The sequence below is a fragment of the Accipiter gentilis genome, chromosome 22 (genome assembly GCF_929443795.1).
Source record: "Accipiter gentilis chromosome 22, bAccGen1.1, whole genome shotgun sequence".
NCBI lineage: Eukaryota > Metazoa > Chordata > Aves > Accipitriformes > Accipitridae > Astur > Astur gentilis.
Genome location: NC_064901.1, coordinates 18,926,055 through 18,952,562, shown reverse-complemented (window position 1 = coordinate 18,952,562; position 26,508 = coordinate 18,926,055). Strand labels below are relative to the sequence as shown.

Sequence of the window (26,508 nt, the reverse complement as noted above, 5' to 3'; positions counted from 1 at the left end):
GTCTTCAAGCTAAAGATAGGCTAAAAATTTAGGACTGAATGGAAAAGTTCAGAACTGCAGCCAGCTATTTGCTGCTCTGTGAGAGTACAGTCCTGTGACATGATCCTGAAATGAACCATCACGTTCTAAAAGCATTCATCTCCATCACAAGAAAGAAGAAAATTACAGCACTGAAAACCCAAGCATACAAGAAAAACTAGTCTCGTAAGAACAATGAACGTAAACTATAAAACTCATCTGTCCTGTTACTGCATTTCATAACACCAAAAAAAAGAAATAATTTTCTCCTAGTGAATTCCTCTCCACCTGCACAGACAGGTTCTCCTTGAATCCTAGTTTACTACAGTTCACCTAAAAGGAGGAGGAGAGCCACTCCCATTTTCTCAATCAATAGACGTGGTCTCCAGGGACATTTTCCCTCACCAGCATAGTATGATGCAAACAATATTAAGAAGTTACCTCCAACTGCTGCCTGTCTGAGAGCTGATTTGAACTGAACTCAGTCCTCTACAAGAATCCACATGCAACACTCATCTGTAAGCGTAATATTACTCTCTGTAGCTTGCTTATGGAAATAACAAAAGCTCATAGATCTACTGTACTTAATCAGTGATATCCTATACCAGGAATGTGTGAATGACCCCTCCACCCAGTCCAGCCATTTAAGTTTTGTGGCAAAGTAGGATTTGCTCCCTGGAGCACAGATTCATTGGCTGCAGTACCTGCTGCAGTCACAGAGCAAAGCTTTCACACCCTAGGTCACCTCTACCTCCTGAACCGCTGGCACCACTTGCATCCTTGGGGCAGGGCTGTAAGTATCACCTACACTAAGTGTATTCTCACTAATTTGATTGAATTTATTTTCCATGGCAAAAATAACCCCTGATATCTCTGGAGAACTGCTCTGATTTGCAAAAACTCCAGGTGTATTGCCCCAGAACTGACTTATTTCTTTAAATGGATAAATTAAGAGCTTCCATAAAATAATTTCATAAGCTGGGAGAGGAGCTCTGAGCTCCTCTTTGATAAATATGCAAGGTCTTTCTTCACACAAAGATGAAAACCAAAAGGAAAATCCAACAACAAAAGGAAGGGCAAAGGGAGAGGCATTATTGTTCTGACCTCCCAGCTAAGACCAACAGGTTTCCTTCCACAGCCAAGACCGCTTCCACATGCACCCGATTTCTATAGTTAGAGAATATACCTGATAAGCACAGTCACATTTCAACCCCCCTAAGGTTTTGCCTTGTCCTACTGCAGCTCTGGCAGCTGCAACCCAGGGATCCCCCTACCTACAGCCTCTTGAACTGGCAGAACAACACCTATCAGAGAAGTTACTCTTTCTGGGATGAAAGCACCTGTCAGCCTGAAATTCATTCCAAGTAAATTCTCACTGGGACACACAGCTCAAATTCACCTCTGCAGTCCAGGCAGAGTGTTGCAAACACCCAGGTCAACCAGACCTGACACCTGCCCTCTTCACCCCTGATGCATTAACAAGCCCAAATGCTCTCCAGTAGCAAAGGTCAGCTCTTGGTACGTGGTGTCAACTGGTACCTGCGTAGGCTGCCAGGGTTTCAGAGAGCACTCTGTCACAGAGACCTCTTTACTCAGGTCTTCAGCGTTATGCAAGACCCAGTGGAGTCCAAGAGAGTTTCGCTCTTTCATATTGTACTAAATTGTAGCAGGGACGGCCACATCGCTGCGGGTCTGTGTCACCAGCATTGCCTGAGGACCTGGGAGAGGTCTGCTTCCACTCTCGGTGCCTCAGGGCAATTCCCCTCTCTCTGTGCTTGGGCTTCAGGTGTGCCAGATCCCCTCACTGATCATCTGTTTGTCCATGGGATTGGGGTAAGGGTGTCAGCGCTGGCTGTGGGCTTTAGGGGCTGCAATCAAACAGCAAGTAAACGCTAATGATAGTAAAGGTGGGCCAGGCTGGGAACTTGGTGCGGCTCTGTGTAGCCACCCAATAACTCATTTATTGAAGGAGAGCACCTGGAAGATGTTGGAAAGCCTGTGCCACCATGGTCATCCTCTCCCATCACCTGGCTCCTTTCTCATCCTTTTGGGAAACAGAGTAACTGGAAAGGGTGTTAGAAGCAAGGAAAGGAGCTAATACACCATTTTCCCCGCCACCTCATCCTGACCAGAAATTCCTTCTACACATAGGGAATTCTCTAAGACAACTGACACCATTAACAGAGTCAGGAAACACGAGCTTTTGTAAAAGCCTCTGGCACTAATCTCCAGCTGAAGAGGAGCAAATGAACACACCAATGACCAAACAAGTCATTCTTTTACCCAAAGCTGTCTGCAGTCTCGGACTGAGGAGGGGAACACCACCGCAAAGTAGGTGCCAGACTGTAAAAGCCCAATAAACTTCCTTTCTAGCATGCCCACCGCCTCCCCAGCCTAACTGCATACGGGTGTTGGAGCCTAGCGATGACACCCGGCGCCTGCAGAGCAGCAGGATGAGTGTAAGTGATTTTATCTGGGCGCCCGCCTCTCTAGTGCCCACAGTGAGATCAGGGAGTGCCAGAAATGTGTGTTTGAGTCTGACCCATGATTACGAATTGGCATAAGGTTCAGTTAGAAACACAGTGAAAACTAATTAGCTCAGGTCTGCCAAGAGCATTTGCATACGATAAGACAGAAACCAGTTGTATGAAGTATGAAGCAGATGTCAGAGTTGAACATTATCTAAGTATAGAGGAGCCCGCAAAAGTGGTGGAGCGACTGTAAGAAAAGGGCTAATTGATCCATTGAGGAGGAGCAGGGTGCTTTCTTTTTCTTTTAATTTTTTTCTTTGTGTGAAAACTTATGCAATTATTGGCAAGCTCCACCAGCAAGTGTTGTCTACAGGCAAAGGTGTAACATCAGATTTCAGGATAAGCTGGGACTCCATCCCAGTCTTGCAAAACACACATCCCACAGGTCTTGAGGTACATGTTTAAAAAACAGCCAAGGGAAGCTGGGTGCACTCAATAGTGAGGAATGTCAGTGGAAGTATATAGAAAGCGCCATTCACTGAAGCCAGGATTTGGCAAGTAAGTCAGGGAAAAAAATAAGGACTCTAATGGCCAAAGGACCTGGTGTGACTGCACTTGCAACAAATGGATTGAAAATCAGGGAAATGGAGCATGTTTTAGCCAAGTGGAGGTGAACAGAAACTCAAGCGAGCAGATAACCACATGCTTAGAAAAGATGGGAAGCCAGCATGTGGGCACAAAAAGCAAGTCATAGAAGCTGCTGCACTTGGTTGGAAAGGTGGCTTCTTCCTGGATTTGATACTTGGAAGATGAAAATCTAGGGAAATCTGAAATATGTTATCACAAAAATTGTCAGCCTTCCACCAATATCTTAGTCAGATAGCATCTGTATCAGCTGCACCTGTATCAGCTGCTTACAATCCATTTTCAGGGGAAAAGATCATATTGCTGAGACAAGGCTAGGTAAACATAATTTTCTAATTGTCATCAGCACACGTTAGCATGTGTAACTATTCTAGTTTTCTGATACTTCAAATACTTTCAAGTGTCAAAACCAAAACATTAAGCTAAAAGGACATTGGTATCAGTGCAAAATCAAGCACTTAAAAATTACAAGATACCTTTTTGCATAGTAATGAAGTATTTAAATCACTTGGTATCACACTGTTTTTCCTGGGAGACCAGCTTCTTTGAGAGCACAGGCAGGTTGCTGGTCAGTCAACAGAGCTATTAAATATTTTATCTTCCTTGTTCAATGGCATGGTGGTTTACTGTGCTCTATTATGGTATGACATCCTTAAGAAACAGGCCCAAAGTCACAATGTACCTGGGGAATTACTAACAGAAAGGAGAGAAAGACATCCTTTTCTTCACCTACTGGTCCCCAAATCTTGTTTACTGGTAACTAACAAAAGAATCTGAAGACACTTCTCACTGTTTCCAGAACTTACCTCGCTTCTTAAATTAGGATCCCTCTACACATAGTAAGAGACAACTCCTTTCAAAATAAGCACATCATCTAAATAGACAAGAGAGAAAATGTGTGGAAGAAGATATTCTGTTATCCATGTTTTATAGATGGGGCAACAGAGGCACAGAGTGTTTGGGTCACTTGCCTAAACTCACACAAGTCTGTTGGCAGAGCTAAAAACTGAGCCCACATATCTTGGTCCCTACTCCAGAAATGTACATTTTGGTGACAATGGGAATTTTCCAAATGTCTGCATCTCATTATGGAAGAATTCTTCTAAAATCCCACTGTCCTCAGGATGGAGGACAAGATCATAACAGTAACACTATTTTCTGAGAATGCAGCATCATTTTACTTTGTGCAATCCCTTTGCCTAAGCCGGTGAATCATGATTCTTATCTTGTCATTCAATTTCCATTCTAGATCAAAGGTGATAGTAAAAGAAATTAAATCAGCACTTCAAAGGAATGAAGGTAAGGTCTTGCACGTATGTGCAGTGTTTCACAGCTGTGAAAAAGAATAGAAATTAATTTGACCTTCTTTGCTATCCTATGATATTTCTTCTATTGTCTGCAACCCAGTATTACAGAACATGTGAACTAAACACTTCTCTCCATTTGGTTGGAAAATTGACAATGGAGACATCTATGTTCTTGAAGCACCAAAGTGATTGGAATACAAAAAGGTGATTGAGGAATTTTCTTTGTAGATTATTGTTCCATCAGAAGATGAAGATAAAAACAAATGGTAGCATTTGGGGTGAAAATGTTGCCATCTCTGAATTATCCAGTGGAAGTCAAGGAATGCTTACATGGAGAAAACAAGAAGATATCCTGCCACGTCCTTAGCCTTCCTCAAAGTCTGTCTGATGACTTACTGGCTCACAGAAAGATGGATCTTTAGAGCTGCTTGTCCGCTAGCGAGGAGTCTAGTCCAAAGTAGCATTCTGAAGCAAAACCTGTTAGGTTTTCCTGGCCAAAGTAATCTGGAGCGGAGCTTGCTGCTTCACTGGCAGTGTGGGGCACCTCATCTTTTATCTTTGGAAATGTTGTGCCCATCATTGTCTGAGTTTCTAACTTCAGGTAGTGTATCAAGACAATCTGAGAGTCCTTGACATGCAGTGTACAGCCATTTCCTCCGATAACTTTGGTAACTACACCTAAGCCACCACATTTTGGAGTACCATAGCTAAAGGATTGCCTCTTGGTCTGTGTAAACAGCAATTGTAAATGACTTTTCACTTTGATGGATTCTCTAGATGTACTAAAAATATTAAAAAGTGGGAAGACAGAGGAGAGGGGTAACATGTTATGTGAAACGTTGGGTAGTGGAGATGCTGTGGTACTAGTGAACTTCATCACAATCTCCCAAAAAGGAAAGAAAACGCACAGTGAAAGGAAGAAGAACAGTATAGTAAAGGAATATGCAAAACTGTGGTTATTACTGACCTGCCAAATTCATGAGGCACATGTAGGAATGGCAGGAGAAAATTCTCCAGAGAAAAACCTCTGTAGAAGTGGAGCACCAGGTAAGGGCTGGCCAAATGCCACACATTTTCAGAACACTTTGCATGTAAGCTCTAATATACCATGTACTACAGTCCCCAAAAGATTTCGGTTACACAACTTTCAGTGGGGGGCAAGAGTCAGAAACATCCATAACAACATGGCTGGCTCAGGGTATGTACACTATACATCTCACTGAACTTCTGAGATGCAGTAGGGCTCTTTAGAGCAAAGAATTATGGGCAACTGATGTGTAAAGATTTCAGCCTTGTAGTCTATGTATTTGTTATAGACATGAGATATGAACACCTTGGTATTAAAACTGGTGTTAGGATATTTTCACACCTCTGAAATAGCCAACTTGTCTGTGCTTTGCTGACTGATGAAAGTCTTAAAGATTTAGTCACTTCCTACCTGGCATTGACCTGTTGCTGAATTCTTAAACCCCAAACAACAGAGAACCTTTGAAATTGTAAATAGATACTCTGTGGCAGACATTGGCTTTGATTGTGATTTCTTAGCTCGTATGATTTGTGTGTTTTGCATTTGTGCAGTGGCTAGCACAAGCAGGGGCGGATCCAGTAATTTTAGAACTGTATAATGTCAGTAAGAAAATCTGGTACTTACAAAAATCTGCCTGATGAGCATTTCTCAACTTTATGATTCTTACAGTGAGCAGGGAGTAAGGTGACATTTCCTCCTGCTGAAAAAAATAACAAAGGAGATGTGCTTTAAAGTTTGGGATACATGTATTTATTGTAATGATAACCAAACACTGAAAGGAACCCAGGTTCTGCTGAAGCCATCTCTTCCAGTTGGCATCACAGCAAAAATACAATAGGCAACAAAATGCACTTTTTACACAAACCTAATCAGCCCCTAAAGTCTGCAGTCACCGAAGCATACAAACAGAATGTGTGGAAGGAGAGGATGAATAGGAAAGTGGAGATAGGAGGTAAATAAGCTGAGAAAGTTCAGTTAGCCAGCTACATTAAATCATACATGTAGTCATCAGCATCCAATATGATAACACAAAATTCGGTGAATCACAAATCAGAAATGCTCCAATTTTGGTTGAAAAAAAAAAGGACCTTTTTAGGTTTTCTCACTTGTTTTTAAAAGAATCATTTTCATGATGGAAGGGTGTCTAAGGATTAGCATTAGCACCTTAGGGAATGTCTCAGGCCACGAGGGCAATACACAGCTTTGGACAAACATTCCTAGCTTACTTTGTGGGAACAGAAGTTTTCCTTACCCAATGTGGTTAGCTGATTGATAGACATGGAGTAGTATAACAAAGTACATGGTTTTGACTACAATCCATCTCAAAGAAGGCTATCTCCAATTCCTTGTTGAAGATGCTAGGCTTCACCAGCCAGGTCTGTAAAAGTTTTGACAATCACATGTGCTTTAGGGATTTTTACATCTTCAGAGAACATGTCCATCATGTCCAGCAGCAGCAGCTAGAGCAACTAGGGTACCAGCAGAAAGATGCAGAAAATGGGCAAAGCTTGCTATGGCTGCAGCACAGATAGCTGTCTGGATTCCCTGACTGTGGGAACATTTGTGGAAGATTTGTCAAAATAGCTGAAATTTATAGAAAGGAAAGAGAGTTGCACCATGGTTGTACACAAGAGACTGAATGAAAAGGGTGAATCAGCACCGCGGATGACTACCTGTATCATAGTTTAGGAATAGAAGCAGAAGAAAAGGAAGAATTTCAGAAATTTCAGACTATATTGAGTAATAATTCCCAAGCTGATGTGTGATTATAATAGGAACAGGTCTTATTAGATAGTTGGGGTAACACAGCAAGACTGCAGTGAATGCCAGAGGAGAAGGGTCTGCACAAGAAAGAAAAAACTCTTTCAAAGTCTGTCAAAACCTGAGGGCTGACTGCATACAAAGATGTTATCAGCAGATTCTGTATTGGCTACCTCCAATGAGAGGAGAAGATATAAATAGTATAACATATATATTAAAAAGTGACCTTGAGAGATTAAGGTTATGGAATAATAATTATTTTTTGAAGGAATTCTGAGTAAAGTATCAATAAAACCAAAATGTTATAGCATTAAAATGAGGTAGATTTGGGAATAGGGAAGTGTTAGTTTGCAGTTCTAATAGCAAGGGTCTGTGGAAATTATAAAATGACCAAACCAATTATGATGACACTTGTAGATTTGCAAAAAGATATTCAGCCAAATAATACTGAAGGCATAGTATGTATCAGGGTCAAGCAATAGGGGCCACTTCAGTGATGTGGAGGCCTGATGGTAGTCACTCATATTCAGGAAGAGTTCAGGGAGGAGTTGAGGTAATGGCAGAAGGCAAATAGATCAGTAATTCTTACTAAAGTCACCTCACAAAACAACAATAACAACAACAACAAAAGGCGGCCAAAGTAAGAAGCTGTTGTGAAAGGTAGTGACTAAAAGTTTGAAAAGATTATCTGAAGTGAAAATGGAGGAGTGCTGGTGGAAGGTGATGAAATAATTAGGCAATGTTATCTATTTTCTGAGAAACATCAATTAAAATAACAGGGAGAAACTCTGGAGTGAAATAAGAGAAAGCACGTTCACAGGTGCTGCTACTGTGACAAAAGTCAAAGACTGCTGAAAAGGTCAAAGTATAGGAAATCAGTGAGACAAGACAGTACATCAGCTGAAGTGTGTAAAGCATTGAACCACGGGGAATTCATCATGACAAAATCTAGCTTAACCTCCCATCTCTATGAGGAAGACAGACATGAAGGTCATAAAAGGAATTTGCAAAAAAATTGCAGTAATTCTCAAGCTATAAAATTATCCAATGAAATGGCAAGAATGAGTTTTTCAGAAAATGCTGGGTAATTTAAAGGCATATTAAAATAAAAGTTAACCAGTTAACCATAAAGCTTTTCCCATGAGCTCAAGCTTATAATCAGGAATCATAATGTCAAAATATTTTCAGTAAGTGGACTAGTTAAAACGCTAATACTTTTTGCTGTGAGGTAAAGCAGCAGCACACCCATAACAAGACGGCTGTTACGTGCTGAACAAACGCATTCTCTTTATCAGGCTATAAGGAGTAGAAGATCTTGGCTTCTGGGTGGGTGTATTCCAAAACTAAATAGGAAGTTAATCACTGTTGCTTAAAATCATATGTAGGGCACAGGATATTTTATAGGGCTGTTTGTTCCAAACAGGGGAGCCAAGATCTCAGCATTATCAGGATCTGGGCTGAGCCAGCTCCACATTATTGTTTCAACCATTATTGTTAGACCATTCTTTTTTCATCGCCAAAGAATAACTCCATGTCTTCTTACCTCAACCTGTTTTGTTCTTAAAGAACAAACACTCATTGGGTGTGTTCATTTGTTTGTATACCTTTGTCAAAAATAGTACTTAAATTAGAGAAACATAAAAACTTCAGCAGGCATATCTCAGGGGAAATAAAGGAAAGAGTTAAAGGAATCACATTTAGTGTTGGTGCTCTCTTAGCCTTCTTTAATGGCATCAGTCCTTCAGCCAGCACTTTGGAACATGTATTTTTAAAGATTGTCAGAGATGTGCATGAACTACCGTGACTTTTTAAGAGGTAGAGTGACAGAAAGAGAAACAAGCGTGGGTTCTGCAAAGACACGTTTACACCAAGCCACTGGCTGTGCGCTCATTCCCGAGTGCCATTGCAGCAGACTAGAGTACAGGTTATGTGAAGAATGTATCACAAGAACCTCATACTTTGCATGCAAATGAAGACAAACTGATAAGAGACTTAGAGTATGGGAGGGCTGTATTAGGAAGGAAAAAAAAACACAAACCCTGAAACAATAGAACATACCCATGTATGGTTTCCACGAAGAACAGCAAGATGCTACACAGATTAGATAGCGTCAAAGGTTACGCAAGGGTTCAAACACCTAATTTCATGTGGAATCATGGTGAGAAAGTGGATGGGGATATTTGGTGCCACATGAAGATGTCTTGGTGTAAAAAGCAGGAGTTTAGTTAAATTTGAAGAGCTTGCCAAGGGAACAATAGGGGAGAGTACCCAATCAGCCATAATGTACAGATTAGAAATTTGATTGAATGAGAAGCAAGAATTATTTCTCACCTCCAGGAGGAGAGCTCTGAGCAGGGGCTGTGTAAGAGAAAAGCCAGTGAGCTGTACATGGGAACTCTGTGTACCAGGAGAAAAATCTCACTGTATTGCCTGAGAAAACTGAGTCCTGTGAGATACAGGCTATGTCAGCCAGAGCACACCCAGCATTCAGTCATGGAACAAAGACACAAGAGAAAGAATGGAAAAAGACACTCAAGGAATTAAGAACAGAGGAAAGAGCTAGTGATGTGAACCTGAGAGATGCATTCAGTAAGTGTGTTTGGTGGCAGAGAACATGCAGCCAGGCAAGTCATGGCTGAGCTTCCCTTAGCCTAAGCCTTGCTCCCTGGGTCTATTCATTGGGTCAGCATGGTTTCCTAGCAAAATCCCTGCTGGTATTAGCCTGTCCCCAAGAGTAATGATGACTTTAAATTCAAAGGAATAATGAAAATGCTAGTTTTGTCTCCATATTCTCAACATTTTTACCAGTTAGGAAAGGGTTTTCACAGCACTCAGAACCAATCTGTACTCTGAACCCCTCTCGCTTTCTCTCAGTGTAACACTCAGATGGCCATATTGTGCAAATCAAAGTCCTTCAGAAGAAAAACCAATCTGTTCTAGAAAACATTTTCATCCTCTCCTTGGGCATCAAAGGAGGAACAATATTCAGTGATCAACATCATCATTTGAGACACCAATGCTTTTGAAGAGAACTGCTAACTATTAAGGGAACTATTAACTATAAAGCAAATCTCTGAGACAAATGAAAAGGAGACTTATCCTCCTTAGAGGAGGCAGTTAATGAAAAATTACTTCATATAATGCTTTTCTGGTGGCCAAATTCCAGACATGAAACCTACTCCAGAAAATTCAAAGAGCAAAATAACATCTTCTTATAACCGAAGCTTAAGTCCCTGGTGCCATCAATGGAAGTCATGCAACTAAACAACTTTTCCCTCTAGTCATCATTTCATTGCAATAAGACATTGAACAACGCTAATAAACTAAAAAGCAAGTGTGTTGCTGCTGCTGATTATCACTTGTATTCCATTAAAAAAATGGTTAGTTCAGGGAGTTGGTAATGCAAACAACTATCCATGAGTGACTAATTATCATAAACAGCCAGTTTCAGCACAAAATTTGCATTCCATATTAAGCCAGGAGTAACTCCTGATACCTAGAATAAGGAAAGTGTTACTAAAGTTTGAGAATCCACAGTACAGAGGTGAGCAAATCCTCTTGCAGTCCCCTCTAATAAAGATAAATCTGTGTACCCTGAACCTCTGAACTTATCGCTGCAATGACAGTGTGATGGTCAGAGAACAGCCTTCCTTAAAGGCTCATTGTTACCCCTGAAAAAGGTAACCTTACATGACACACTTCAATCACAGATACTTTTTTTAAGAGGGAAGGGAGACAGGGCGCTTGATAACGTCGTGGCTTTTTCTAGTTTTGCAGCAAACTGTTAAGGAATGTACATCATTTTATGTGTATCACTTGCATAAATCAAAAACTGATTAAAATTCTCCTAGTTCTTCTCTGGTTTCAGATTTTGTGTCCAGCAGAATACTTTGGTGAGCCTCCCAGTCCTGTGTTAATACTACTAATCTTGAGCTGAGATTATGCTTACTAGTTTCTTGCTGTTTGCATTACTGTTTATAAGTTTTTAGTGCATTCACAGATGATGAGCCAACAACTATTTTTTAAGCTGATAATTTGCCAAGGAAAATACCATTAGTTTTTTTTTCCATTTTGGAAATAACAAATTATTCTCTATAAGGCAATGCACTAACAAATAATATCCAGTGATAAATTTTCTAGATTTAATGTAATTATGGGCTACCTTACTCACAGCTATTTATGATCTTCTTTTAGTATGTTTCACCTTTCCTGTATTCATGTGTAGGGTGCTAGAAGACAAACTGTCAACTCAGGACTCCCTGAAATAGCTAAAGAGATGTTGTCTTGATGCTCCTATCCATTTTAAAATATGAAAGAGGTTTCACAAAGTTGTTACGTTTTCCTGAAAATTTAGCAGTGGGGCATACTTGGATTTACACTGTAGGTAGGCAACACAGCTAAATTCCATGTGCAGCCCCTGGGCATGTTTTCCTAAACCCAATCCAGTAACTAGTCAGTTGATCACACAGCTACCCAAAGTCCTCTCAAATTGAAGCAAGTACTTGGGCAAATATTTGAGCATTAGCATTAAGGAAAGCTTTGCACCTGTTTACTTGTTCTTGTAAGGATTATCCTTCTGTTGCAGATGGCAAGTTATGGCTTGCAAAAAATCAAGCGCATTACTGAAAGCTGCCCAGGAAACCCAATGCCAGTAAGAGGCAGGAATTGGCCAGCTTGCACAAGTCTGTGCCTTTAATGCCAATTTTCTGCCAAGCTTTATTACAGAGGAGAGAAAATCTATTCAAAAGGCAGGAGGCAAACAAAGGGTGTCTGAGAACATCTTAGTAGTTAAACACCTATGGATAGCAAACAGAACTTTCAGAGGTTCGTTTGATAAGGAGAAATTATGACAAGAACAATGAATTAAAGCTGTGGAAAGGGTCCCATAGCCCCTATATGCATGGGTTTATGGCCACAGGATCATTTTATGTTACTTTACATACATTCAAAAACATGTGCTGGATTCTAACAAGCTTTATATACATGTAACTACCTTAGCGGTGAAGAAGGATTGGATGCTTTTAGCCATGGATATTCTGAACCAGAACACAGCTTCAGTATAAATACAGTAAATCATTACAAAAATGCTACAGAGATCCAGTCATTGCACTGTTTAATAGTTGCTTTTCCTGCTTTAGCACATTCCCTTGCTGAGCTTTAGCACACACACAGAGCAAATTATGAACACCTAAACAGCATGTCAGTTTTTGTTATGCTACTTCACCATTTACATCATTTCACACCCCACTGATAGAAATTAGTGTACAAAAAGGGTGACAAACTATCTGAAGAGCTGCCAGATTGCTACTAACAAGAAATCACTTTGATCAATCAGTTTGATAAAGTTGTGACATACATAAGCAAAACAACGTTTGTAGTTTTCTATTGATTTGGAAGTCTGGTTGCACAAAAAAGAAATTAAACCTACAGGTTTCCTATGAGCTATAGATACTTGAATCAAACACCATTTAAGATAACATCAAAAGTAAGTTAGCTTTTTGTTTGGAGCCCCCCTGTTTTTACTTTGAGGCAGCTTGACACAATGCATAGTCATCTGCAGGCTAACTGAGAGTGGAGACAAAAATCATGACTGATACAGCTGGTATGTGTTTGATGCAAATATATCTCTGTCACGGGCCCTGCAAAAGTTGCTAGAGTTGTTGTGCTTTTCTTGTGAAGAGTTGCACAGTGATCAAAGTGGGCATTTGTTCTGGAAATTGGCATTAATTACCAAAACCCAAAGGATCACCAACAACCATACTCTGACTTTCCAACACTGGCAACTTTCTCCTTTCATACTGGGCTAAAACTCCATTAATGTCAATAGTGATAGATAGTATTAAAAGAAGGCCCATTTTAACAGCAAATTGACAACATTTTCCCTAAGGAATTTCTCTAAGGAATAAAACCATGAAAATAACACAATTTATGTAAATAAAGGAATGGAATAAAAAAAATAATGGAATGCAGATGTTTCACCTTAAGAAAATTTTCTTTTGTGAAATATTCCTATTTCTAAATAAGCATATGAATCTTTAATAATCAGATTTGGAAAAAAAAAAAAGATCCTACCCTTCTCAAAAAAATATTGGTTTAGTCCCACCTATTTTTAGTTTGCTGAAGTTGGTACCTTAACATCAATGTCTCTTGGGGCTAGGTAATGCATCATCCATTTTCTTTCTTCATTTTCCAAGGGGCTTGATTTGCTGCTTGAATGCTATTGAGGGAGAGAGAATAAGGGATGAAAAAGAGAGTAAAGACCAATTTTTCTACTTATTTAAACTCCTCAATGTGGAATTGCAATGTGGAGCAAGCAATTCACACCTCCTCACTGTTTATGGTGGATAAAACGAATGTGCCAGGAAAACATCAGCTGTTTCTCTGCTACATGGAAAGATATTGACTCCAGGTCCTCGTAGCTGCAAATAGTCAAGGAAGGACAATCTTGTTTTCTTGGAGATTTCTGTCCTACAGGTATCAGTGGACTTGACCTGCTTATAGTCTGGTGAAAAATCTAAATCAAATACTCGGAGACTTCTGCCAGGCTTGTTCTGTTTTCCACTTACCTGAGCAAAGGCAGAGGTTGAAGCCATTGCGATCGCTGCTGCATTAAAAGCAGGTGCTGTGAATGGCACCTGAATATTAGACTCCACAGTTGCCAGTGCCTCCTGAAACAAATTTACAGCCTTGAAGAGTGTCAGAAGTTGCAACAGGTGTTTTATTACATTGAGTCAGAGCTCCACCCTTCCATGATTTCTGAAACTGGAAAATTTCCCACCCCCATTACTTGTCCAAAGAGCATGTCTGTTGTAAGTTGTGAACGTTCATATCTGCAGGTCTTGTGACTGAGTAGAGCATGCTGAGAGACCAAATTATTCCCACCTGGGGGCTCATGGAAATGTAGTAACAGCAATAACCTGATTGATGATCTGATAGAGATCATCTACAAGAGGTAAACTTGCAGCAGTAATCTAAAAGCGGTGACAATAATAGCCTAATAGACACATCTACCTATTGTCTCCATGCAAAGACCCTGAATTCCATGCACTATTGCCTCCATAATAAAAAAAAAAAAAAAAAAAAAGAAAAGAAAAAAGATGGGGATGATCATTAGAAGGAAGACATTTAAGTAAGAAGATGCTAAGAATTCTTCTGAAGGAATATTTTTCCCTGAGAAGTGCTGTTGCATTATAATTTGTGCATATGTGTTTGTTTTTATTGCAGTGTTCTACTTCAGAAAAATGAAAGGAGGGAGAAATTTGAAAAGCAATGTTTCTGTGCTTCCTAAAACACAATGTATCACTTTTCCATTTGAAATGTTTTACTGATTTCTGGGCTTTACATTTAATACAGTTTGCATCTTAACAAAATCAATTGAGATTCAAACATTTCACCTTGAAAAATCATGAAACATTTCAACAAACTGAAATAATTTCATGTTTTAGGAGATTTTAGACCACCACCACCACCACCACTGCCCCCCAGTTCAGAGCTGTCATTTTCTGGTGCAAAACCCATTCAGATTTCTGAGCAACTTTATTCAAATCACCAGCCAGCTGGGCATTACTAGCAGATTATTGGAATTTAATTGACTGATCCTGTACATTTTATGTTGGTTTGTTTTGGTTTTTTTTTTTAATCTAATGAGGATCTGCATGTGTTCAGCACACCTCTAGGAAGCTGAGTGATGTTTGTGTTCAGCACACCTCTAGGAAGCTCAGTGATTAAATTTTCTAATCCATTATGCAAGCATTATTAGGCACACATACATTTGTATTGAAAGTCCTCCCAAATGATTAAAAGTAGTGCTTATGAAAGGTCTTGAGATTAATGGGATGACAAAGCATGGTGCTTCCTATTAGAGACCTGTACAAGTATGAAATCACAGCCACTCAGACTGTGTCAATGAGTGTTGTACAAGAACCCTGACTGACAGAAACTAGACACAAACCAAATCACTTCTAGCAGTCTCATTACATACTTTTCTTATATGCACAGAGGAATCAGTATGAAAAGCTGGTGTTACAAGGAGAACAAGTTAAGACAATTTGATCATCTTACCTGGAGTATTCCATCCTTGCAAATTTTATTTGCAAAGGTTTAATTTAATGCCTACATTTTCTTTCCTTTTTTTTTTTTAATTAAATAAGCACATTTATTTTCTCACATCGTGCAAGGGAAAGGTTTGCTGTGAGCTTCCTTTCTCACCTTCATCGTATTGAAACTTTTTGATGGAACAGGAACTGTTTAACTGAAACCAGAATTACATAAACTAGAGCAATAGGCAAAAGATCTTTTTAAAAAAGTCAGCCTCTCCCCCACTTTGGCTGATGCTTTGCTTAGTATGAGCATTTGCACTTCTGTAAAAAAATTTTAGAATCTGCTTTTTTTTGGTAAAAATGGTGACCAGAAACAGTTTAGAGAAAAGTAACTGCACACACAAAAGCACACACATTTTCTATTCCTTCTTCTACAGCTTATCTGTACCCTTGATTGAAGAGTCTAGAAGAGGTGCGGTACTGCAACAGAGGAATGAGAACGTTAGCTATAATTTCTTTGTAATTGTGCCCCGTGAAGATTATCAGCTCCAGGTCTTGTTTCTGCAATGTATGGAAGCTAATGGGTGTGAGGTTTTTGCATAAGAGCCGGTTTTCATTTACGTGTGTCATATTGCACCTTTGGTTTTCAGACAAAAGGAAATGAGGTAGGGGAAAAAGCCTCCGCCATCCCCTAGGAAGATGACTAAGAGTTGCTTGTTGCCTAACAACTAACTCTTCTTTCCTGACTCAAGCTTTCCTGATATGAAATACCTGTTTTTTAAGCTCAAGTCAGAGACAGCCAAAGGTACCTTTGACTCAAAGCTGACACTGGTATTGAATTTCCTAAATTAGTTCAAAGTTCAAATTGCTTTTTGCTATGAAGCACTATTCCTTTTGAGGCAAACAAGGCTTTTTCACAAGGCAGGCACTTGGGTAGGCTTGACCTCACCCAAATTAAATCATATAAAATTTAGACTTCTATTTGAAGTCGGTTGCCACTGTTCCCTGTGTACTGAATGAGGAAAAAGCAGGCATGGCAACTGCAGGTAGTGACTAAGCCCCTTTATGTTGGATTCTTCTGCAGAAGCCTAAATGTCCAGGTCATACTTGACACCTAACTTCTGCACGGCTGAAGGTAGGTGAGGTGAATCCCACTCTGAGTAATCAGTATATCCTCTTTAATCACTTATTTCCAAAGTTACTGATGCTGAGGGAACTTGACATTGAGGAACTTGGTTGTGTTGTTAACACGTGATTCACCCTGTCGCAATGTGAAGCTGCAAAACACCCTTGGGCAAAAGCTCTATTAGCATATAAATGAAAAATCCTCTCATGGATTCATTCAAATAACAAATAAGAGGTTTTGTGATAACCAGGATAACTTCCTGCCATGTTCCGTTCAGGATCACCTAAGACCCCTGTGATCATGAACGGGACAGCTTGACTTGGGACTGCTGTTCATAAAGCACAGGCTGTGCAGTGGTAGTGCGTGCCCAGGCGTATTAAGGGAGAAATAGGAAGTTGGGTTTTCCGTGAAACCCCAGGTTGCAATCTGTGGAAGTTCAGCAGCTGCTTCATAAGCACCTGAGTACAGATAAGATAGATATTTGCTGTTACATATATACTAACTTTGCCCAAACTCAGAGGAAACTTAAATTCAGAAAATATTTCAGAAACAGTCCAAGAAGTACTTAATGTCCCAGATAAATACTGCCAGTAGCTCAGATTTGCAAGCTTATTTGGTCTGTTTATTCTTACATAGAACATAATCTCTCTTTTGATAGATCTGATTTCTAGGAGACCTGTGCATGTGCATAAGTGCAATACCTTATTACTGAGCTTATATATAAAGTAAGTTCTTAAATGAGTCTTTCTTTTTGTAAGGCATGCCCTGCATAGGATCCTGGTTTGTACCAGCCTCACCGTTAGTCTGCCATCAGACGCTAAGAGACATTGGGACTGCTAAAGCAATTTATCCTGAAATAACTGGCTTCTAAACCTTTTCAGCTGTAGTAAGTTAACAGTATCTTGGTATCTTAATAAAATCAGCAAGATGGGGTATGCCTTCAAGTTTCCTTTTCTTGTCTAACCTATGGGACATCATATGCTGTTGTCAACTTTAAATTTCCAGTGTTCATTTCATTGCAGCTAGCTCCAAGGGATAAAGGGCATTACAAGAATCCAGTCCATGCATAAAACAGTTGGTCACCAGAGTGCATTCGCTGACTATAGAGAGAGAAATGTGGTTTCCCGTGAGGACTGTTATTTGAAAGTCCCAGGCAGGATCAGGGGACCCCAAAGCAGGTGACAGGTTTGCCACTGATTCTGACAGTTCCTCAAAGTCTTCTCCATTGCTAAGCAGGATCCCTTTTACTTCCTCAGTGTAAAAGCAAGCATTGCACCTTTCTGTGTGCATTGCTTTTTCAGCCAGGAGAGGCATTGCCAGAGTGTTTCAGCAGACATGAGGAGACTGCTTTTCTCAACGTGACAATGGCTCAGGTTTTGGTATGATGAAATTCCTAACTTTTGTGTCATTTTCTACGTTACGGAAGAGGATTGGACAGCACACTGTGAGACCAGAGCCCACATCCGATGCAGTACTGCAAGAGAATGAAGTCTCTCCCTCCTAATTTAACCAAGAGGGACAGAAACAGCCAAGAGATTCTGCCCCAAAAGATGCAGCTCCCTTCTCCTCCACAACCTGGGGCAGGTGACTGCCTCCAGTATGAAAGCCCTGGTGACAAAATACAAGCTATGGGAAAGGGAGTTCCTTAGGGAAGCCGTACCCAACTGAGGAAAGGCTGCCAGGTACTGTGCAGGCTGAAGAGGAAGCACAGGCTTAGGTGATGCACTCACTCCAGCTAGTCTTGCAGTGCTGAAATTCCTGTTGCCTCTTGCATGAGAAAGCCCCGGCTGTTGCAGAAGCTCTTGCATCCAGTATCTCTCCACATTTACAGAAGCCATGTTCCCATTGCCATGTTGATTTCAAGCCTTGTGACCCGTTGTGCAATCTGAAGAGGTGTGCATGGCAGCGTATCTTGTCCTATATACAGTGTGTTGTCACTGGGAGGATGCAGTGACAGCCTTTCCAGGGCACCTGGTGGATCATGAAAGCAGTGCTTAACAAACCCAGGCTCTGTTGGGAGTCACATGGACACCCCACAAACCTGCATTTTGCACTGTCTGAGACTGAGCTATCATCCATGCCTTGTGCCAGCTGCCCGTGGGATGTGGCCTCAGTGATGCTACATGCATGACTCTACATGGCTGCTAACAAAACAAAGTCATTTCTCAGGGAGTCCCAAAAGGCTTCACAATTGTCTGGAGAGCCCAGTATGGGAGAATTTTGGGCTGGTAGGCAAGAATCCAGCTATCATTCCATATGCTCCTGCTGAACAAAATACAAACCTGTGCAGGAATCTAGTGTGGCCACCTACTCACAAAAGGGCTGATCACGAAGATTAAACTTTGTTAACAGCTCCACATGGAAAGACTTTAAAGAAACAATTGCAAAACATCTTAAGGAAGTGTTTCAGAAATGCATAAGGAAAGAAACATTCTCCAGGAGATCAAGATAGGCAACTCTGTAAGTACATCCTATTACATGCTAAATTAAATCATCATTGCAACATGATACTGTGCTAAAACTCACAGACATCAAAGACAAGCGTGACTCTTAAGTCAGGTCAAGAAAACACAGATTAAAGAAAGACAAATTTGTAGAAGCAAACATTGCTGAATATCCATTATACTAAATGTAAGGGAGCCACATGTTACTAAAGCATGTGGAAACCTGTCTAAACAGCTATTGCATGCAACTCTCACATGTTTTTTCATATTTTGACCCTATGTGTTGTAATGAATAAAACCTACTCAATTACATTACATTGCACAGATATGACATGAAAGGAAAATTAGTTATTCCATGTATTTCCAGAAGTCCAAGACAATGATAAGTTCAGACTAGCTGTTGGTAAAAAATTTGTGTGATTGACAAAGAGAAATTCCTACTGCTTTGGAGGCTCAGCATTGCAGCTTCATGCTAAAAACCAGTAGGAAAAGTCAGGGTGGGCTAAAAGATGTCTCTGGAGGCATAACTATCTGTTTCTGCTGCAGTTGAGGAATTCTCAGTGGTATGATATGAGTTATCCCAATTTCACAATTTTGGCTGAAAGTCTGCCCTCTTTCAGAGGTGATAAGAAGGCAGCAGCTGGATGTGAAAAAACAATATACAGTACATGGGAAGATGGAAAATATGGTACTTTCAACTTAAACCAAAACTCACAGAATATAGAAAAAACGTGGTTTCCAGGGGTGACAATTGGAAGCATATATATACACATATGTATATATGCAAGTATATAGGAAATGTATATGAGGAGAAAGCAAAATCCTGTCAAAGATCTATATTTACTACTTCATAGAGATAGCAAAATAATTACTAATGATGCAGCTAAAGCAGGCATGCTGATAAAACACTTGTGTTCTATGTTGGGAAAGAGAAATATTATGAACTGTTTCAGAACACATAGCCATACAACACATATTAAGGCAGAACAGAGATCATTCTTACCAATTAGTTCCAAAAGCATAGTCTAGGAGCATTCTTGACTGTCTATGGTTCAGCCGTATTAATTCTTGGGATACTGCAGAACTGCAGAAAGTTGAAAGAAAGTAAATATCATGTCAATTTTCAAAAGTAGCAGGAGGGATGTGGTAAGGTGTCAGTAGATTGGTTACCTGGGCTGCCATTGGGACACATATCTGATTAATTAAAAATCAGTTATCATGTGTTACCACTCTTGGTTCTCTTGCTATTACTCGAAATGTGGGCTGGTAGTCATACACATAAAATGATCCATCATCCCTGAAGTAGTTAATACCAATACCTATTTTAAGTCAAGAGTTAGTTTCGAGTTACATACATTCTTCTCATTTATGTTTCATATGTTTTGTACAGCATTTGTTAATGTATGCATGTTTATATTAAATACAAGTTTCAGCACACAAAGCAATTAATTATATACTGAAAACTGCACTCCACCACACAAGGGAGTGTTTTCCCCCAAAAAAAGATTGATGACGTGTGATTAGTTAGCCTTAGGACAGTCATTAACTAGTACAATTTACTGTCTGGACAGCAGATGGTTCCACCCAGTCAAATTCCACATATGTATGTGTGTGTGTGCATGTATTTTTATATGTATAAAAACACCTGTGGAGATTTGGAGTAAAAATGATGTCTGAAACACTTTCCATGAAGGCAGAAATAAGGGACCTACCTGACTTAAATATGAACAATATGGCCTAGCCATATGGTTTGGTAAAGTGTTTAAGAACTGTATAGCTGGGAAATAAAAGGACAGGAAAAAAGGACAGGAAAACTGTTGGGAGCTGATCTTAATAAAGGCAGATATAATTGGGAGGGGGGGGGGGTGTTGTTTTTTTTTTAATAAATTTAAATTTATTTCTATTAAGCTTTGTAAAAGTCTTACTTATATTTGGATTATGCACAGAAATTCTTCTTTAATTTCCTTATCTTAGGCATGTAGTAGAGGTGATGCCAGTGTACTGCCAAAACTGCAGTGTGCTGTTCCTATGGGTGCATTGATCTTGCAAACCAGGGTAGTGGAGCTGTCTTTCAGTGACCAGAGTGCAATAAAGCTGTGAAGGATGTCAAAGCAATTACAGGGCGTTCCACTAGTAAGGTACATGGGATAGTAAAATGGTGATGCAAGATGACTGCATGGAAAAGAAATCTTTCTGGGATTAGCATTAGCCAGAGGTTCCCTCTAAGGTGATGAGCAGTTTTGGTAAGTTCTGAGCTACCTTCTGGAAGTCAGTCAGTATAAAATAACAGGGTTTTTAATGTGAAGAAACTTACTTTGTTCTACCCTGCAATTGCAGGGTTTTTTACTTGTGCAAAGATAGTAAGATTTTGTTATGCAAAGTTTGAAAAAAAGGATATATTACTAAGGTTAAGAATTTGCTAGCTAACTGATTTCAGAATTAGTCCTCAGTGAGAAACATCACTGAAAAAAGTTTTATTCTGAGGAATTTTTAAGAGTTTACCAGTCTCAAACTCTATTCAACATTTTCACAAGTGATTTGGAAATAAACATGACATCCTGACTGGCCAGATTTGCAGTAGAACAATGATTGATGGAGTGCTAGGTAATACTGAGGACAGAGCAATCATACAGAATGATCTGACCTGCTTGATAAACTGGCCTGATTAACCACAGCTAATTCGAACACACTGAAGTGTGAAGTTATGGTTAAAGGAACTACAAATATATGTTATGATTTACTCCCCCTTACGAAAGGGAGGACTGTAGTGTGGAAAACGCTAACTCACCAGCTTATTTATGGAAGACGAACAACTCAGCTGAAGTCTCTAATGGCAAATAAGGACAAGTGGATTCTGTATAGAGAAAGTGGGAAGTCATTTATAAGTAAGAATATAAGAATAACAAGGCAATGTTCATCTCAGTGTATAGAAATAGTGGGAAGGGTACTGGAGTCTGCATTTGAAAAAGGGACAATGAAGAGTTGGAGAGAGTGCAAGAACAAAGATACAGCTGGATATACAAATAAAGCTTTTTTTATAATGAGAACTTGAAGGGCTGAATCTACTGTTTTGACATGTAACCTTGGTATATTTTATAAAATCGCCCCTACTGAAGAAACAGTGTTTATGCAATGGCTTTTAAGTTACTAGGAAAATGTTTAACAAGAACTAATATCTGGGCTCTGGCCAAACTAAATGAAGCTGGAAACAAGGTGTGTACTTATTGCTGGAAGATGATCACCCACTAGAACATACTTCCATGAAATGTGGTGACTTCACCATTCCTGCTATCTTTAAAAGAGGGGTCTTTTTTCTTCAAGATAGACTTTGGTCAGCCACAGGTGACAAGGATTAACATTTAAGTAACAGTATGGCAGGTAACAGGTGTGACATCTAACAGGTCTAACAAGGTGATCTGATGGTACTTCTGGCTTTTATAAGTCTATGGGAAGAAATTAGATGAATAATCTAGTACAAATACAAAACTGTATTCGCTGTTTTATTTTGTTCTTCCACAGCATAATAGGAGCTAACCAGACCTAAACAATTCAAGAGCTCTGTACAGTGTTATAAAATGGACTTATTAAAGAACAGCAATCTGGTAGGACCATTTAGAAACCAACAGTGGGAGAAGCATGCCCCAGAAAACCGTCCCTCAGTGGTTTGCTAAAGGCTTATCGTTATGTACTTGCAAACAAGGACTGTGAAGGCAAAGGATGCAAACAACCTAAATATCCCTCCAGGCTTAGCTTTAACCTCCAAGAGTTTCACAGGCCTTCTTTACCTCTCCTAAGACCTTCCAGTCTTATTTACTGCAGCCTACTGCTGTTCCTTATTGAACCTCCTGGTTTGGTTTCACATGTGAAAGGTGTAAAAAGCTTCCTTCAAGCTTGTTGAATCTTGAGTGAGGCCTGAGTGAGCAAAACCATGCCCCAGAAAATGTCTAAAATGAGACATCTTGCAAATGACCACAGTCATTTAAAACAGCCTATCCATTTGGGGGACATCCTAAAAGAAAAGGCAAGCACAAAACCCCATGGGAGATACCCAGCTCCCCACTGACGTGTGAACGGCTGAAGCTGGAAGCACTAGTGATACTCTGTGAGGAAATTACATCTGACCTGTTTGTAGCTATAAGAACCATCCCTTGAGACCTTCACACTGACTGTGCAAAGAAAGCGAACTGGTCATGAGAAAATCTCTCCAGGCTGACTACATGTTTTGGGTTTGTGTGGCGGGGTTTTTTGGTAGTGGGGGTGGGGGCTGCAGGGCCGGCTCCTGTGAGAAGCTGCCGGAACCTTCCCCGGCTCCGAGTCAGACCCACCGCTGGCCCAGGCCGAGCCCATCAGCAATGGTGGTAGCACCTCTGGGAGAACGGATTTAAAAAGGGAAACCTGCAGTGGAGAGAGGAGTGGGATGTGAGAGAAACCCCTGTGCAGACAGCAAGGTCAGTGAAGAAGAGGGGATGCCCCTGCAGCCTGTGGTGAGACGGCAGGCCACAGAGGGGAGCGGGGGAGCAAAGGCCCACCTGCAGCCCAGGGAGGAGGACACCAGAGAGGGTGGGTGCCCCCAAGATGGCCGTCACTCCATGGGGAAACCCGCGCTGGAGCAGTCTGTGACTGAAGGACTGCAGCCTGTGGAAAGGACCCACGCTGGAGCGGTTTGTGAAGAACTGCAGCCCGTGGGAAGGACTCATGCTGGAGCAGTTCATGGAGGGCTGTCTCCTGTGGGAGAGACCCCATGGTGGAGCAGGAGAAGAGTGAGGAGTCCTGCCAGTGAGGAGGAAGGAGCGGCAGAGACAGCGTGTGAGGAACTGACCCCAACCCCCATTCCCCGTCCCCCTGCGCTGCTGGGGGGAGGAGGAAGAGAAAATGGGGAGTGGAATTGAGCTGGGAATGAGGGAGGGGTGGGGGGAAGGTGTTCTAAGGTTCGGGTTTACTTCTCATTATCCTTGTTTTGATTTGATTGGTGGTAAATTGAATTGATTTTCTTTTTCCCCACTTTGAGTCTGGGTTTTGCCAGTGACCATAAATGGTGAGTGATCCCTCCCCATCCTTGTCTTGATCCATGAACTTTTCTTTATAATATTTTCTCCTCATCCCACCGGGGGGGGGGGATGGGGGAGTGAGTGAGCAGTCTCATGGTGCTTTGTTGCCAGCTGGGCTTAAACCACCACAGTACAAGAAGACCAACTCTCAGAGCTTCATTCTGGAAGGATAAATGCAAAGTGAAGGAGAGCTGAGAGCCAGAACCTATTCATAATCCACAATAACTATCTTCTGAGAATCTACCCTGGACAAACCACACTGTTAAAGCTATAACTTTTCAGCAGTACAGAAATAAAAGTGTGACTATATCCAGAGAGCTCCTTTACAGGAACAAGGCAGGCATTTCACAGATATCTCCCCTGACACTCCTTCTCCCCTGTATTTTAAAATAGGGAGCTGCACAGAGCACTTTTGTCCTTGGCTGGTGTGTCATTACAGAAACACTGTGTCCTGCTCCTTCCACCAGGCTCTGATGATGCTATTTAAAGCTTCAGAGTGACATGACTTAGCCAAGCACACTGTGGTTACCTTTATCTACTCATTTGGAAAGTAGAGATAAAATCCTGCACATGAGCCTTGAAATGTGGCTGGAAGCCACAGAGGTCACCCTAGCAGCACCCCATCCTGCTACCAAAACCTCACCATATAAACCCAATACAGAATCCTGTACACCAGGCACAAATACGAATTGGAAGAAGAGTGGCTGGAGAGCAGCCCTTGAGAAAGGGATCTGGGTGTGCTGGTTGACAGCAGGCTCAAAAGGAGGGAGCAGTGTGCCCTGGCAGCCCAGAGGGCAAACCCCACCCTGGGATGCATCAAACACGGCATAACCAGCCAGTCAAAAGAGGGGATTATCCTGCTGTATTCAGTGTTGGTGTGGCCTCACCTTGAGGACTGCATGCACTTCTGGGCGCCTCAACTTAAGAAGGATGTGAAGGTCCTTGAACACGTCCAGAGAAGGGCAACAAAGCTGGTGAAAGTGCTGGAAGGAATGTCCTATGAGGAGCGGCTGAGGACTTTGAGTTTGTCTAGTTTGGAGAAAAGGAGGCTGAGGGGCAACCTCATTGCTCTTTACAGCTTCCTGAGGAGGCGAAGTGGAGAGGGAGGTGCTGAGCTCTTCTCCCTGGTATCCAGTGACAGGACACGTGGGAATGGTTCAAAGCTGCACCAGGGGAGGTTTAGACTGGACATTAGGAAGCATTTCTTTACCAAGAGGGTGGTCAAACACAGGCTTCCTAGAGAGGTGGTCAATGCCCCAAGCCTGTCAGTGTTTAAGAGGCATTTGGACAATGCCCTTAATAACATGCTTTAATTTGGTCAGCCCTGAACTGGTCAGGCAGTTGGACTAGTTGATTATTGTAGGTCCCTTCCAACTGAAATATTCTATTCTATTCCTTCTGCAATGCAAAGAATTTTAACACTGAAATGTAATCACAGGTGGTTTTAGTAGGCTACAAATTGTACATGCTGTGCTGTTACGTACACTGAGAAACTCAATACAACTTAAGCTTCATCTTCCAACCTAACCTTCTAAAATAACTACAGCATAAAAAAAAAGAAATGCACGCATATATTGAGTAGGCTTTACTTACTTTGAGATACTGGTTACATGCTGTAAAAATAGGATGGTCCTATTTATATTATTGCTTTCAATATTACTTCAGTTAATAACATAGATGCCACAAAGAATTAGGGAATTTATACTGTCTGGTAGTAACTGAGAAGTGAATGCTCTGGGAGAAACTCATTTGGTCTGTAAAGTATTACTTTGTTTTATGTTATTAATTCAACCTAGGCCATGGGTTACCCGCAATGAACTTAATCAAAATAAGCTTTTTTTCAATGAACAAGTAAGGAATCTTAACCCTAGGGGACAAATTGGGCAGTGAGAGGGATGCAAGAGGAGCTGGAGGATCTTTGCTATGGATGCAAGCAAAGCACTCTCCTGTCTCGTCCCTGGGAACAGTGACAGAAGCCTAGGTTAGACAACCTCTCATCACAGCACATTTGGCCCAAATGGGTGAATTATGCCATGTATGTGCATGTCTGTGCTGGATTTGGTGCAGAGCCAGTCCAAGAAAAATTCAGCTCAGGAGGCACAGATCCTCCTGCAGCAGCCTGCCATGCAGAAGGCTGTACTTGCTATAGCAAACCTTCCCAGAGTTTCCAGGGATCTCCGTAGGTCTGCACCTTTCTTGTCTTCTTCACAGCTGGCACAAGGCTCACAGCAACATTACAGTTAAAATAAATTTTTGCTATCTCAAGAGGGGAAAAATAACATTCCCGGAGCAGGATATCCTCTTTAGATGCCCTACTGCAAAACACAAAATCTTTCTTCTTGCACTGAGACCATATAAAGCCCTTTGTCCCCCATGTGGGTGCCTCCTAATTCTGCAGGTGCTGAGCTCGTGCAAGACCCAGCCAACAGCAAGCACAGGCGGAATTGATGAATTCAAGGGCCTGCACATCCTTGCTCTTGTTCTGAGGGGGTTTAAAGCCAGCAGAGTGTTGTTCTGTTCAGCTTGTATTTCTAGTTACTACACTACTACCCACTCACACCGGGGGTGGGAAGGAGGATGGGTAGCCAAGAAGCAGTGAGGAAGCACACAGAGGAGCTTGGC

General features: G+C 41.1%; 1 protein-coding gene across 1 annotated transcript in view; it reads right to left on the bottom strand.

Moving 5' to 3' along the window:
• The window catches only part of LOC126049517 (cytosolic phospholipase A2 epsilon-like), a 42,557-nt gene extending 24,325 nt beyond the window's left edge, over positions 1–18,232 (bottom strand). Inside the window, exons 1-4 of the mRNA XM_049826008.1 lie at positions 18,125–18,232; positions 13,796–13,897; positions 13,360–13,446; positions 6,093–6,168 (exon numbers count right to left, since the gene is read on the bottom strand). Coding sequence (XP_049681965.1) covers positions 6,093–6,168; positions 13,360–13,446; positions 13,796–13,897; positions 18,125–18,232 — 373 coding nt within the window. The remainder of the gene's footprint in view (positions 1–6,092; positions 6,169–13,359; positions 13,447–13,795; positions 13,898–18,124) is intronic.
• Between the last annotated feature and the right edge of the window lie 8,276 nt (positions 18,233–26,508).